This window comes from Phascolarctos cinereus, unplaced genomic scaffold (assembly GCF_003287225.1).
Source record: "Phascolarctos cinereus isolate Bilbo 61053 unplaced genomic scaffold, phaCin_HiC Scaffold_5;HRSCAF=322, whole genome shotgun sequence".
In the NCBI taxonomy this organism is placed as follows: Eukaryota; Metazoa; Chordata; class Mammalia; order Diprotodontia; family Phascolarctidae; genus Phascolarctos; species Phascolarctos cinereus.
The window spans coordinates 387,071,868-387,088,502 of NW_027555958.1; the positions used below are offsets into that span (position 1 = coordinate 387,071,868).

The window sequence follows — 16,635 nt, forward strand, 5'->3', positions numbered from 1 at the left end:
TGGTAGAGACAATGTTACCCTTTTACCCCCACATCCCACCAAAGCACATGTTATTTATCTTAAAAAAAAAAAAGACAAGCCTCATACTAGCTTTCCTATTAAGATGCAGGTGCATGGACTAAATCCTAAATATATGGTACTACTTTTCTTAGTGTGCATCATTCTTTTAAAACCTTATTTTAAACTTATCTATTAATATATTAATGTGTACTCTCCTTAAGTCTTTTGAGACTCAGCATGGGATCAAAGAGTTTTAGTGCTGAGCTGTTGATAAAATAATAATAGCTTACATTTATATTTTGCTTTAATATTTACAAAGCACTTTACGTCCTTTCATTTATTCTTTGTGACAGTGTAAGAAAAGTAGTGCAAGTGGTATAGTATGAAGAATGTTTGATTTGGATTCAAAGGACCTGAGTCAAATCCTGGCTCTGCCATTTGTGTCCCCAAGATAAGTCATTTAATGCCTCTTGTCCTCAGTTTGGTCATCTATAAAATCAGGGGGTTAGGCTGGAGAAACTTTCCAGCTCGAAATCTATGATTCTGAGTATTCTTCACATTTTATAGAAACTACCCTGTCAGTAGGTAGTATAAGTCCTACTATTCACATTTTAGTGAGCTTATAGATCTAGAACTGGAAAAAGACCTTCGAAGCCATCTAATCTAGTCCTTTCATTTTTCAGATGAACCTGAAAGAATAGCAGAGAGAAATTATACAGATTCTTTGCACTATCACTAGGCAAATGGGAGTTATTGTTAAAAGAGTTGTTATTTGTCTCCCTAGATGAGGTGAGGACAGGGAACCAAAACTGGAGTTGGAAGAGGAGCATTTATTAAGTGACTACTATATGCCAGACACTGTTAAGATTTGAGAGAATATTTGTAAATAATTTGTAAACAAGTAAATATCAAGTATATACAAAGTGGTTTGGAGTAGGAGAGAACTAACAGTTGGGGGAGTCAGGAAAAGGCTCTTGTAGGAGATGGCACTTGAATTTAGCTTTGAATGGGTCTTGGGAATTCCAGGAAGCAGAGGTAAGCAAAAAAAGTATTTGAGGTACTACTGACAGCCTATGCAAAGGTATAGAGGCAGGAAACTTAAGACTCTAAGGGGAATAGCAAATAGGCCTGTTTGGCCAGAAAGGAGTGTGTGAGGAGGAGTAATGTGTATTAGCCTGCAAAGATAGGGTGGAGCCAGATTGTGAAGGGACTAAAGTTCCAAAAAAAAGACGAGTTTGTTTTTTATATTAGGGCCAAGAGGGAGCCAGTGAAGTTTCTTGAACAGTGAGAGTCCTGGTTAGACCTGCACTTAGGAATGCCACTATGGCAGCGTTGTGGATGATGGATTGGAGAGAGGTGAAATTGTTTGCAAGGAGACTAGTTAAGATACTGTTTTAGTAGTTTAGGCTAGGGGGCAATGAGAGCTTAAACTATAGTGTGTATGGTGTGTTAAGTAAAGACCAGATGCAAGAGATAGTGTGGAAATAGAATTACTAAAATCTGGTAACTGCTTGGATATGGGGGGTAGTGAGGAGGGTCCAGTTTAAGTAAAGAATTGAGAGTAACTACTAGGCTGTGAATCTAGTCCCTGGGGAAAATGGTGGTGACTTTGACAGAAATAGAGAAATTGAGAGGAAGGTAGTGTTTAGGAGAAAAGAGAATAAATTCAGTTTTGTAAATGATGAATTTGAGCTACTTGTGAGACATTCAGCATCATTGTATAGATTTGGAAATTTGGGAAAGACGTTTGGAAATATTGGACAGGAGCTCAGGAGAGACATATGAGCTAAATAAGTAGATCTGGGGGTCATCTACATAGAGTTCATAATTGAATTCATGGAATCCAATGAGATCACTTATGAGAGATGAATACAAGGAGAGTATAGAGAGGGAAAAGGGAAGGACCCAGCACAAATCCTTGGGGTACACCCATAGTTATGGTCTGTAACATGAATTAGGAAAACCACAACAAAAGAGTGTTACAAAAACTGAGAGGAGAGTATCCAGAAGGAGAAGATGATCATTAGTGTTGTGCTGCAGAGAGGGAGATGTCAAGAAGGATGAAGACTCAGAAAAGGCCATTGGATTTAGCAATAGAAAGAAGTTTTCATTGAATGGTAAAGACAGAAAACACCCAAGATGAAAGGTGAATGGTAAATGAGAAAGTAGAAGCAAGTTTAGACAGCTTTTTTTTTTTAAGGAGTTTGACTGTGAAAGGAGAGAAAGGGATTGATAACTTTAGGAACTGGTAGATTTTTTAAGGATGGGAGGAATCTGGGCATGTTGGGAAGGAGTTAGTGGATACGGAGAGGTTGAAAATTAGAGAGAGGAGATGATTGAAGAGCAAGCTCATGGGAGAGGATAACAACAAGGCACAAGTAGAGGAGTTAGTTTTGTCAAGAAGGACCACCTCTTCCTCCAAAATGGGAGCAAAGAGGAGACTAAGAGATTCTTTTAGGGAGGAAAGGGGACTCAAAAGATGACTTTCTGGTTTTTTTGTTCTTTTTTTAGTGAATTATATACTTCAGGGTTGTGTGCTGGGAGGAGGCCAGGAGTGGTGTTTGTAGGTGGCTTGACAAAAGAGAAGATTTGGAACAGACACAGTAAGGAGTATGAGAAAATCAGTCAGGTAAGCATGAGTTAATTGATGTGCACCAGTGAGAGTACAGTTGAGGGTCATAGCATAATTTGTATTGGACCTTGTCAGCATCATTGTGTTACTTCTTTCAGTTTTGAGCAAAATGAGTCCTTTTAGAAAGAGATGAGTGGCAATAGGACAAAGCAGGCCAGGGGCTTAAGGGTAGAGGGTAGTATAAAGTTGAATTGGTTTATATATGATCAAGATCTTGAAGGAAAAAAATTGAAACAAGAACAAGAATTGGAAGTGTGTGTAGAGTGGCTGGAGGTTGTTGTGAAGATAGAGAATAGGCTTAGGTATGTGAGGATAGAGAAGAGGGAAGAGCAGGTTATGGTCAGAGAAATTTTAGAGTTATGATTTGTGGAAGGGAATTTTTAGGTAGTGATTGGATTAAGGATATGACCATCTCTCTGTGTGTCTGAGATGGTGCATGAAGGTGCAGTTCATGGAAACTGAGGTTGATAAACATTTGAGGGGGCATCATTGTGTAAATAAGTTCCCAAGCATAAAGGCAAGGGTTGATAAGAAGAGAAATAGAGAAGTTCAAAAAGGACAAGTTTTAGGGGAAAGATAACTTCTTTTTTGGACATGTTGAATTTGAGATATCATGGGACAATCTATTTGAAATGTCTACTAGGCAGTTGGTTATGTGCGATTGGAACTCAGGAGACAAACTAGAACTGGAATTGTAGATCTGGGAATCATCTGCATTCAGTTGCCGCTTCTACTCATGGGACCTGATGAGGTCACTAAGTGATAGAATGTAGAGAGGACCATGGGTAAAACACTGGGGTACATCCGCAATTTAGGGGAGATGATATTGATGATAAGCTAACAAAGGAGACTGAAAAGAAGTAGTCAAATCAAGAAGAGGAGAAGCAGAAAAATGTAGTGTTATGAAAACTCAGAGAACACAGAGTATTCAGGAATATTATGTTCAGGGGTGTCAAAGCCCTTAGAGAAGTTAAGAAGAATGAATGGTAAGAAAAACCTGTCAGGTCTGGCAATTGAGAGATCACTGGTAATTTTAGAGAGAGTAGTTTCAGTAGAGTGATGACATTAGAAGCTACATTGCCAGCAACTGAGATTTGAGTCAGAGGAGAGTAAGTGGAGGTAATGAGTGTATACAGTGTTTTCTAGAATCTTGACTAAGAAAGTGAGGAAAGATAGTGATAGAGTTTGGGGGATGATAGAATCCACTGAAGGTGTTTTTTGTTTTTTAAGAGGATGATGGAGATAGGCTTATCTATGCTGCAGGGAATGAACCAGTAGAGAGGAAGAAATTGAGATTGGAAAATGCCATATCTGGTGAGAGTGAAGTGGTAAATTGGAGGGTCTGGAAGTGGCAGTAAGGAGCAAGAATAGATCTATTCTTCCTGGCCCTGTGAGTTAGGGAGCATAAGTGAAGGGGGCTACATATGACTTCAGGAAGATGGAAGGAGCATGAGGAAAAAGGTCTAATAACATTAGTACCATATTCCATAGGGCACAATAGAAGGAGAGAGGGGGTAGAATGAGATGGGGTAGAGCTGACATGAATGGATGTGGATGAGCAGTGATAGCTGGGAAAGAAAGCTTCTCTGCCTTGGCATCCTTATCGGTGCCTTCATAGCACTCAGTGCCTGGAATACACTCTCTCCTCACTTTTGTCTCTTTGAATTGTAAGCTTCCTTCAAGGTGCAGCTCAGGTGCTGTCTAGCTAGCCTTTCCTTCTTCCTCCTGGTGTTAGTGTTCTCTCCATTATCAAATTCCTTTACTAATATGTGTACAAATTGTGTTCCTCTAAGAAAATATAAGATCTCAAAGGGCAGGGACTGTTTTATACAAAGAAAAAAATAAATTAACACTCATTTATTAATGATCTATTACATAATCTAGTACTGTGCTTGTTGCTGGGATACAGAGACAAATATAAAATGGTTCCTCTCTCTCTCTCATTCCCCCCCTCCTCTCCCCTCTTCTCTCCCCATCTGCCTCTCTCACACCTCCTTTCCCTAAATCTCTTTGTCTCTGAGTTTCCTGAAGAGCATTTTTTTAATGATGCCTATAATATATAGGTCTTTGCATGAAGCCTTTCCTCATTCGTACAGCTGCTAGTGTCTTACCCCACCAAATTATTTTCTGTATATTTTGTACATACCTATTTGTTTATATGTTGCTTTTTGAATGTAAGCTCAAGGGCTGAGACTTTTCCTTCTGTCTTTATAGCCCCAGGCTTACATTTAGAAATATATTTAGTTACTTAATTTCTCGATTTGGAATCTTTGGCTTTGAAATTCTTAGTGAATAAATTTCCATTACCAATGAAGACCAGCAACTACTCTGGAACTTGTAGTCTTAGAGAATTTCCTGAGTTTTTGCCCAGGGTTGCATAGCCATATGTGTGTCAGAAATGGGGCTTTAACACACCATATTGCCTCTTCTATACAGAAGTAAAATGTGATTTGGTAGTTGGGACTTGAGCTAAGTTTTGAAGAAAAGTAGAGGTTCTAAGAAGTGGAAATGAGAAGGAAGGAAGGAGTGCATTCCAGGCTTGAAGGATACTCTTGCAAAAGCACAGATATGGAAGATGGAGTGTTGTGTTTAAGGTGATGTAGGGAGACTATAGAGTTTGGGGAAAGGACTGTTATGTAACAAACCTAAAAAGGTAGATTGGGGCTAAGTTGTGAAGGGCTTTAAATTCCAAAAAGAGGAGTTTATGTTAGAATGTAAGCTCCTTGTTGGAAGGTGCTTTTCCACTGTAGGTGCTTAATAAGTGCTTATTGATTGATTTTAGAGGTATTGGGGAGCTACTACAGCATATTAAGTGGGGGGTGTGGAGTGAGGGGGGAATGACATGATCAAAACTATGCTTCAGGAATATTTCTAGCACTGTGCACATAGTACGCAGTTAATGAATCTTTGAATAAAGTTTATTGGTGAAAGGAAGATTGTTAAATTAGAGTTCTTTACCATTTCTCTTGACTTTTTATTTAATGAATTTGACTCATAAAAAGGGTACTCATTACTGGCCTGAAAAAAATAAGAAAAGAAGTTTATGAAAACTGTTTTAATTTGTTTCAGAATTAGATTGCAGCAACAATTTTAAAAGAGCTCTTGAGACCTTTACTAAAAGCACTGAGATATTTTAAGAGGTTTGCCATATGCTAAGTACGCAGGCTCTTCATAATTGCTCTAACATTCAAATGTTAGGCAGAAGAGAAGATGATAATCAGTCAAATGAATTGTGCAATACAACCCTAAATTTACTTAAATATATTTTTCTTAGGTAAAGCTATTTAAGCTTCAGGCATTTAGTCTTATTAGATATCAGAATAACTGAATCTACTGAAAGGTGCAAATAGAAGATGGCAAATTTCTTTTATTATAACCTAATTTGCATGAATTTTCTTTAACATATTTTTCTTAACCATAAATACTTATATATTCACCTAAAACTTAAAACAACTCTAAAATCTAATACAAATAATCTGGTTATTGCTTCCATCATCAGTTTTAACACTTGATATTTATTATGTTCCTGAATTTGTCACTAGTATATGTAAAAGTATTTTTTCTTCATCTCTTTTGAAAATCGGCAACAGTGAAAGTAATTGTAGCTTCTTTCATTACTTTAGAGAAAAGAGGGGATTGAGAAGGAAAGAAAGCAGTCTAATTTTGAAATTCTATTTATGTACAATATGTGTCAATAGTGCTTTTTCTTTGTTATCTTTTTGTAGTCTAAAGAAAGAATTTCTATTTCTGTAACTTGGACACCATTCAAAGAAGGCAGAGTACGAGAGATGGTAACGTTTCTTGTGAATGACATTCTGAAGCATCAAACAATATTATTAGGGAATGCAGAACAGCCAAAAAAGAAAAAGGTAACCATATTTTAAACTATGAAAATAGTATTTGTTTTACTTTCAACTTACAAAAATTAACTTACTAACCTATGAAAATTATTAATAGTAATTATATCTATAAATAATACCTCTTTTATATAGTTTTATGTGTTCTGTTTATAATTATTTGTGTATGGTTCACCTGCCTACTATCCCCCTCTTACTCTAGTAAACACACCTAAATTATCATCTTCTTACCTTACGTCCTTAAGGACCATGTAGTCTGTCTTCAATATCTCCTATATATCCTAATATCTTTACTTAATATATTTTATTAGTTGCTTTATATGGTAGGTGTTTCATTAAAAATTAACTTTCAACTACCAGCTAACTCATCTTTTGCTTTCTTTTCAGAGGAGTCTTTGGGATACTGTTAAAAAGAAGGATATTTCATCTTCCTCAAGGCTTTCTAAAAGACCTTCAAATAGTAAAAATGTTAATGATGCCTTTAATGTGTCTCAAAAGGGTGAAAAGTTAAGAAGCCCATTACAAGCTTGTGAAAATGTAGTTGCACTAGAAGACTGTTCCCTCTTGGGAAGTAATTCTTTAAATACAGAAGAGAATAAATTGCCAGTATCACCTGTTAGTCCTGTTTTTAAAAAAAGCCCCAGTGAGATTGGCACTCCACATTCTTTTCTTCGATCTACCACCTATACCGTTCTTCATGCACCAGTAAACAGAGAATTGTTGGAGAAAGCACAAGATACTAGCCCTTTGAAGGATTTTCATTTGAATGAGGAAGTAGTTTGTGAAAATATGTATAATACTGTAACTAAATCAGTACAAGAAAATGGTGTTAAGGGTCACCTGGACTTCAGTAATATAAAATTACCTATTTTTACTCCAGATCATTCTTCAGCTCCACATATGCCAAACCAAAGAACTTTTCTAAGTCCAGATTCTTTTGTAAGTGATAACTACTTGGCTAATAATGAACTAAAATCTATGGCAATTCTTTCACCTGATCAGTTAATGAAAGATGATTCAAAAGATAGACATTTTGAATCACAAAGAATATGTGAGATACACAAACCATTTTTTCAGAGGGCGATTTTGAGTCCAGATTCCTTTGTGACTGATAGTTATGAGCTAAATGAAGATCTAGAACCAGTATCAGTCGATCCTATTCTCTCACCAGATCAGTTTGTAAGAAATACTATAGCAGAGTTACATACATCTCAGGAAAGATCTGAATTTTCAAAATTACCTTTACCAAATGAAAATTCTCCAATTTCAAAGTTATCCCTTAATTGGAAGAACAGTAAAGTGTTACAGTTTGTGCCGGAGGATCAAGCCTTTCCAAATGGTATCCTCAAAGAAACCAAACTAGTAGAAATTAAATTAAATTATTCTAACCCTTTAAATGAGAATCATCATAAGGTTCCTGCTGTTCAGAAAAATCCTTCCTGTAACTTCAAGGAACAACATAAGAGACGTCCAATACTCTCAAGTACTGTTACTAAGAGTAAGCCAAAGTGTTCTGAAACAAAGAGAACTGGAACGCATCCAAAGTCTAGACGGTGCCTTACTAGTATGATAACTGATTGTGAAAATGCAGAAACATTTCATTCTTACCTTCCAAACATACACCCAGTGGTAAATGAATCAAAGATTTGTAAAATAAAGTAAATTCATTTTCCTTTGGAAATGCTTTTGTTGGCCATAAAAGAAAAAGTGAAGGAAACTTGGAAGATGTAAATTCACTGGACTCAGCTAATGAACATATGGAAGTGAGAGGAACTAAAAGAATCCATTTTTCTTGTGCAAAATCCAAAGCATTGACCATTGTGAAAACAAAAAAAGCAATTGTAAGATCGCCAGCCTCAAAACATGTTAGTGTCAGAGAGAAACAAAAGTGGAAGAAGAAAACTGGTGAGCTTAATTTATTTAGTGGAATAAAAAAGTACTTTAAAAAAACTTTTCCAAGGAAAATTCCTTTAGATTTTGATCTTAGGGATTTTAGTAAAATTTGCTACTAGTTTCTGTATTAACCTGTAAAGGTTGTGCTGTAATTCAGTCTTGTGATTTTTTCCCCCCACATGTATTTAACTAAACTACTTGTTCCTTGCCAGATCTTGCTAACTTGGCTTTAATTTTTTTTGTTAAACTGTTAACTTATTAAGAATACATTTTCTCTTTTTCTTCATTGAACAAATCTAAGCTGTCTAAGTATTGTTGAGCTGGAATTTTTTTTACTTCCACATTAATTCATAAATCTTTATTGGACATCAGCTAAGGGGGGCCTTAGGACTGAACTGATTGCACCTCTTCATTTTATAGATGAGGAAAATGAGAGACTAAGTGATTTAACTGAAGTCATACAGGTATTAAGTATTGGAGTTAGGATTTAAATGCAGGTCCCCAGATTCAAGAGCAAATATTCTTTTCACTGTGCCACATTGCTAATTCTGCTTCCACAATATCTTGTCTGTTCCCTTGTTCAGTTCCTGGTTACTGATTGCCTAGTTTATGGCAAACCCTCCTAACTGATCTTGCTGCTTCCAGTCTCCCTACAATTCATTTTCCCCACAGTGCCAAAATAATCTTCCTGATGTGTAGCTCTGACCCTGTCACTCCCCTACTCAAGAAGCTTCAGTGGATCCCTGTTGCCCATAGTACAAAATACTAATTACTCTTTCCATCATTTAAAATCCTTTTCAGTCTATCTTCAGTCTATCTTTCCAGGCTGATCAGATCACTACCAGCACCATATGTACCAGGTAAACTGACCTACTTACTGGTTTCTGCATCCTCCACTTCTTTGCTTTTACACAGGGTATACTCATGCCTGGAGTGTTCTCCCTTCTCACCTTCTCTTTATAGGATCCTTAGCTTCCTTCTTAATACATGGCTCAGGGGCCATCTTCTATAAAAGGCATTTAATGAGCTCCCAATTGTTAGAGTTCTCCCATTCTCAGAAATTGCTTTGAATTTACTTTATATATTTTTGTGGATTTATGTGCATATGTTCAAAATGATGAGGTTGGACTAGAAGACCTCAGAAAGTTCCTTCAGTCTCTAAATCTGTGATCCTAAGATTTTGTGATGTTTGTCCCTAGTAAATTGTAAACTTAAGAGCAGGGACCATTCATTTTTGGCTTTGTGTCTTTGGAGCCTAGCACAGAGGCCCATACTTTTGGTGCTCAGTAGATGTTTATTGTATTCAGGATTTGTGTATCTTTGGGATACCATTGCTAGTAGTCCTTAGCATTGTTATTACCACTTAGTAGTTGTAGTGATAATAAGGTTTTTGTCTGAATCTGCAAATGAGAAATTGAACTGGAAAGTATATGGAATTTTAAGTTTTACTACAAGAAACTGCAGATTGTTGCAGTTTCTGCAATCAAAATAATTGATTTTTTAAAAGTCTTTATCACCTTACTAGTCAAACACTTTGGGTTTTATTTTTTTGATTATGTCATTAACTTTAATTTTAAATGATATGTTTTAGATTCATTGGCATCTGGTACTTCTGGCTTTGTCAACAGAATAAATAAACCTGTTGTTGCTGTGGCCCAGTCCCATTTGACTTTCATAAAACCATTAAAGACAGGTAATTTGATTGAAATCTTTTTTGGGGAACTATGGGAGTTTAGACCTGTTATTTCATCCATGTAAGAAAATTCAGGGGCAGCTAGGTGGCGCAGTGGATAGAGCACTGACCCTGAAGTCAGGAGGACCTGAGTTCAAATCTGGCCTCAGACCAAACACTTGACGCTTACTAGCTGTGTGACCCTGGGCAAGTCACTTAACCTCAATTGCTGGGGGAAAAAAAAGAAAAGAAAAGAAAATTCAGATGTATCAGTCAATAAGTATTAATTAAGTGCTTACCAATACTAGGCTATGCTCTGGGTATACAAAGAAAGGCAAAGACAATTCTTGCCAAGCAGGAGCCTATAATCAAATGGGAAGACAATATGCAAACAACTGTATACACGTAAGATAAATACATTGTAAATGGAAGGCAGTCTCAGAAGGAATGCACTAGGGAGACCAGGAAAGGATCTGAGCAGAAGAAGAGCTTTCTAAGTAGGAAGGGCAGTAAGTGAAAAGGCTCAAAGCGGGGATTGATGTCCTAGGAGGGTCATTATTACTGGATTGTAGACTAGAAGGAGGGGGAAGTATTTAAGGAGGCTGGAAAGGTTGGAAGGGGTCAGGTTACAAAAGGTTTTAAAAGTCAAATAGAAAATTTTATATTTGATTCTTGACATAATATGTAAGTATAACGGGAGATAAGAGGATGTATACAAGAGATGTTGTGAAGGTAGAAATAATAAAACTTGGCCACAGATTGGATATGTGGGGGGGAATGCAAGTGATGACTCCAAGGTTGACTCCAAGGCTATGAGCCTGAGTGTGTGGGAGAATGATGGTTCAACAGTAACAGAGAAACTGGGAAGAGGGGAGAATTTGAGAGAAAAGATAATGAGTTTTGTTTTGGCTGTGTTGATTTGAGATTTCTGTGGGACATCTAGTTTGAGTTGTTTAGTAGACAGCTGGTAGTGCAAAATTGGAGGTCAAAAAAGATTAGGATTGAATAAATAGAAGAGAATCATCTGTATAAAGATGATAGAGCCCATAGCAAGTGGGGAGGGAGGGAAGGAGAGAAGGATTCATTTATTAATTGCCCACTATATGCCAGGCACAGTGCTAAGTGCTTTACTATTGTTATCTTGTGAGATAATAGGAGTTGATAAAGATCACCAAGTGACATAGTGCAGAAGGAAAAGAGAAAAGAACCTAGGACAGAGTCTTGGGGGACACCCACAGTTAGTGGATCTGACCTTTAGTACAGCAAGAGACTAAAAAGTAGTGGTCAGAAAGATAGGAGAAGTAGTAGAGAGCAGTTTATGAATATCTAGAGAAGAGATAGGTAATTATTAGTGTCAAAGGCTTCAGAGAAATAAAGAAGGATAAAGATAGATAAAAGGCCATTTAGCAATTAAGTTATCACTGATGACTTTGGAGAAAGTTATTTCAGTTAAATGATGAGGCTGGAAGCTCAGGTTGTAGAGGATTTAGAAGTCGGAGCTGTTAGGGTTACAGAAACTTCTTCCACTGATCATTATTGTTCGGTCTTGTTTTCAGTCCTCTCTGAATCTTCCTGACCCCATTTGAGGTTTTCTTGGCAAAAATATTAGAATTTTGAAGATGAGGCAACTGAGGCAGACAGGATTAAGTGACTTGCCACGGTCACATACAGAGACTAGCCTTTGAGGCCAGATTTTGAACTCAGGAAAAGGAGGCTTTTTGACTCCAGGCCCAGTATTCTATCCACTGTGCCACTTAACTGCCCCCCTTCTGCTGAGCTGCTCATATAATAATAATCTGTAATTTAGTCTTTGTTTCCTGAGAAATTGAGAAGTTAAGTAACTTGCCTATGGTTACACAGCTAATATGCATTAGAAGCAGACCATGAACCTTGGTTTTTCTGACTCTAATACCAGCCCTCTAAACCATGTTGTCTCTAATTATTTGTGAGGGGTTGTAGAAAATATTCATTTTTATAAGAAACTTTCTCAAAATCATAATGATAAATTCACCATTGAGGTAGGTTTTATCTTAAGTCATGAAAAGATTTAGGTGCATAGTAAAATTCCAATTAAGGTTATTGTTTTCTATAGGCTACTAATCATTTATGAAGAAAATTACCATAAATTGTGAAATCTGGCAATCTAACTGAAAAGTGTTGTTCCACTTTCCCATTATACAAGGATTAATATTGCTATCAGAAAAATGTGTGGTACGCTATATAGAACACCAGCCTCAAAGGCAAGTCACTTACCCTCTCCCTGGCCCAGGCAATTCTAAAGCTCCTAGATGCAGAAAAGTTGTTGATTTGCATTAGTAAAGGAAATTCTTCATTTGGAGCTCTATACATGGATGAAATTGCAAGTCTGATTTTAAAAAAACAAAAACTTACTACTGTTCTTGACATCAGTTTTTCTTGACATTCCTTTTTACTCTTTTCAGTGAATCAGATAATCCCATTAACAATTATTTTTGTTCCTTGATATAATGTCTTATGTCTCATTGCTTTTTTTAAATATGTATTATTTTGAACAAAAATGTTCACTTTATGAAATAAAGGTTTATTTTTAGTTATTCCTAGGCATCCCCTGCCATTTGCTGCCAGAAACATGTTTTATGATGAGCGCTGGAAGGAAAAGCAGGAACAAGGTTTCACGTGGTGGTTAAATTTCATTCTAACTCCTGATGACTTAACTGTAAAAGCAAATACTTCCCAAGGTAAAGCAGTATCATATATGTCTCAGTTTTTAAATATATCCTCTCTAAGAATTGGTAATTTTTAATATGAATATGTAATCCATTAGATTTTTAAAAAATATTCCATTATAATTTATTTTTAAATTAATAGAGAATATGTAACAAATTATGACATGTACTACAAAAGATGAATTTTAGTTGACTGAAGTTAAGAGAAATATATCAGCACCAAAATATTCAGATGACCTAGATACAAAGAAAGGCAAAAATAGTTTCTGCTTACAGGGAGCTTATGGTCTAATGAAGGAGACAACATGCAAACAACTATGTTCAAAGAAGATAATATACAGGACAAGTAGGAGATGATCTCAGAGGGAAGGCACTGGCATTAGGGGAGAAGAGGAGAGGCTTCATTTAGAAGGCAGAATTTTAGTGTGTTCTTGGGATGTATTAGAAAGAACTTGTTCATCCTTTGTACTTGAAGAGGACTAATGACAGCATGATGTTGGGGTCAAGGTACAGTGTGTTTGAGTGTGGCTGACCAGTCCAATCTCAGAAGATTCTGTCACAGGTCGTGTACAAATAGTTCTATTTGAACATTTGTGATGGGATTGCTCTGAATTTGCGCATTTCACATTTCCTTTGTGTAAACTATGATTCTGCTTTGCCGGAAAACTGAACTATGACCTCAGCAAACTGAACCCTGCTGTCATCTTTCTGCATCTCCCCCTTTCTCTTCCCCATCCCTATTCTATTTTCTCCTTCCTCCTCCCCTTTTCCCTCCCCCTCCCGTTTTGATATTTCTTTGTTTCGTAGATTCTTGAGTTTGTTGGTATAGTGGGCTCCAAATGAGAAACTTCCGCCACTGCAGATGTGCAAGTTCAACTTTTAGAAAGTTACTTGGGACCCTGAGAGGTTAAGGTTATATGTCTAAGGTCACATAGCCAGTATGTGTTGGAGGTGGCGCTTGAACCCAGTTCTTCCTGATTTCAGTGTCACCCCTCTATTCACACTGATTCTCAATGCCATCATAGTCTTTCTTAGTAGAAGTATAGTATCTTCTTCATGGTAGAAAATATTCACTTAAGGTTTACACCTTAGCTTATATTTTGAGATAACCTGTATGGTGGGATTCATATATCATGCCATCTGCAGAATGGTTTAGGGCAATTTAAGTGTTTAAACCTGAAAAAGAGAAGTGTTTGGGAGTACATGATAGTTGTCTTCAAATTTTTTAAGAGCTTTCATGTGGATAAAAGATTATATACTTAAACCTGAATTTGTATAGAGGCGACCTAGTTCTAATGGACATAACTTATAGGAAAGCAGATTTTGATGAAGCATGAAGAATAGTATCTTAGTAATTAGAACTGATATCCCTTCCCTTTTTGCAGAGGTGGGGACCTATGGGTGGGTAGTATTGCCTAACTATCAAATATGATTGACTTGTTGATTGGTTTTGTTGACTGCTTTTTCTTGTAAGAACTATTTGTTATAAGAGAAGACTTAGGAAATTAAGATGATGTGAAAGCAAAAGCTATTAATTAGACTTGAATAATAAAGAAATGGGCTTTTCTGAAAAGGTGAGCTCCCTGTTACTGCAAATGTTCAAGCAAAGATATACTGACCATCTCTTAGGGTTCTTAATAGGAGATTGTGTGGTTCTGTTTTAGTAAATGTTTTAAGTGTTTATAAATAACAGCAGAATTAAAAATTTGAAATTGTCTCCTGTTTTGAGTAAACATCACATTCTAATAGTTCTTGCTGTATTAATTTTTGTTTTCCTAATTTTTATACTTTTTAAATAAAAGCTGTACAAACTATATGCTGCTACTGCTTGTAGTATGTTAATCTTTATTTGTAAATTACTCTTTACTATTACTCTAGAGATCCAAAAATTGACAAATTTTTGACAAATTAATAAAAATTTTGCAAATATTTTAAGAAGTATTTTAGTTTACTTAAAGATTCAGACCCAAATTCCATATAACTTTGTTATGACAAGCTAACCAGTACTGTGTTTCCTTTCTCTTTTGACAGTAAATGCTGTTACTCTTCTTTTGGGAGTAGAGAATCATTATAAAATAAGCATTCCAAGAGCACCTACAAAAGATGAAATGTCTCTCAGAGCATATACTGCTCGTTGTAGATTGAATAGATTGCGCCGTAAAGCTTGTCATTTATTTACATCAGAAAAAATGGTTAAAGCTATTAAAAAGCTAGAATTTGAGATTGAAGCTAGACGGTTACTTGTACGGAAGGACAAACATCTCTGGAAAGATGTGGGTAAGAAGACTGTAGAAATCTTGATTTAATATTTGTGAATCATTAGTAATTAATGTTTTATGTTCATTTCATAGTTACACATACTATGTCTTTCCTGCTGAAAGTTGTATAGTTTTTTTTCTGAAGTGCTAAGCTCTGCAAGTATTTTATAACATATATATAACATATAAGTTCTTTTACTAATTTACTTCTCTTATAAAAGTTGCAGTTGATTTCATTAATTAAACTGGTGCTAGCAGTCATCTCGGTGATTTATAAGCTTGTTTACTTTTTCACAACATTTCAGGGGAACGACAGAAAATCCTCAACTGGCTGTTATCATATAATCCATTATGGCTACGTATAGGTTTAGAGGTATGTTATTTTATCTGGGAGAGAAATTTTGTATTTAATTTTGTATTTTATTTGTATCTATTATTGAATAGATCAGAAAATTTAACAATTTAAATATTTTAGTAGAGTTGAGGACAGAAATTGTATACCCAGGAAGCAAAGAATTATTATTTTGTAGAACATGAAGTTCATATTTTATTAGAAAGATCCATTCCATTTGTTAAAAAAAAGGAAAGTATTAAAAAAAAGACTTTATATTTCACACTTTTAAAATTATCATTTACCCAGACAAAGCTTTTATTTTGTGGTTTGATTATATATTGTTGTCCTGTGGCATAATTTGGTCTCCTAACTAAATACATATAATAAATCAGGGTAAATAACTCAGAACTTGGATTTTTTTTTGATGGAGTTATGAGGAATGCATACATTTATTATGAAAATTTTAGGTTCTTTTAGCTAAAATGGGGTACTAAAAATTGGCTACAGATTAGGTAGCATGTTGTACTTTGAAGTACTTGGTGTGCAGAGAGGTAGAAAATTAAAAAGAACTAAAAAAAACCCCTCCATATTTATTTCAGACTGTTTTTGGAGAACTGATCTCTTTGGAAAATAACAGTGATATTGCGGGTTTGGCCATTTTTATTCTGAATCGTTTGCTTTGGAACCCTGAAATAGCAGCTGAATATAGACATCCTTCTGTACCTCATCTTTATGGGGATGGTAATTATTTTTATATTTAAAATGTTATTTCAGAGTTACCACTTCATTAAATCAAAAAGGATTTATTAAATACCTACCCTACCAGACATTGTATTAACAAACTTGTTGATTTTTGTTTCATTTTAAGGACATGAAGAAGCTTTGTCTAGGTTTACTTTGAAAAAGTTATTGCTACTGGTCTGTTTTCTTGATCATGCTAAACTATCTAGACTTATTGACCATGATCCTTGTCTCTTTTGTAAAGATGCAGAATTCAAGGTATGATTTTATTTATTTACCATTTCAACCCTCTTTGTCCTTTGTAATGAACTTAATTATTAGAAACAAATCAATTTTGATTTGAGGTAAAAATTCAGTGAATTTGTACTGAATACCTTTCTTGCATGCAAGACACTGATTGATGCTGACATTTAATTCTGGGAAATTATTGGTGGAAAAATTATTTTAGGGTTTGACCATTATTTTGTAGTTATATCTTATTCAGCAAAACTATACAGATCATTGTAGAGTATTTTTATTTTTTTTGCTTTGTTTTTTAAAAAG

The 16,635-nt window shown here is 35.6% G+C and overlaps 1 protein-coding gene across 1 annotated transcript in view; it reads left to right on the plus strand.

The window, feature by feature from the left end:
- The window catches only part of ASPM (assembly factor for spindle microtubules), a 64,744-nt gene that overhangs the window by 2,468 nt on the left and 45,641 nt on the right, over positions 1-16,635 (plus strand). Inside the window, 9 exon segments of the mRNA XM_020971728.2 lie at positions 6,358-6,501; positions 6,877-8,137; positions 8,140-8,394; positions 9,974-10,075; positions 12,625-12,771; positions 14,791-15,036; positions 15,323-15,390; positions 15,951-16,092; positions 16,220-16,350. Coding sequence (XP_020827387.1) covers positions 6,358-6,501; positions 6,877-8,137; positions 8,140-8,394; positions 9,974-10,075; positions 12,625-12,771; positions 14,791-15,036; positions 15,323-15,390; positions 15,951-16,092; positions 16,220-16,350 — 2,496 coding nt within the window.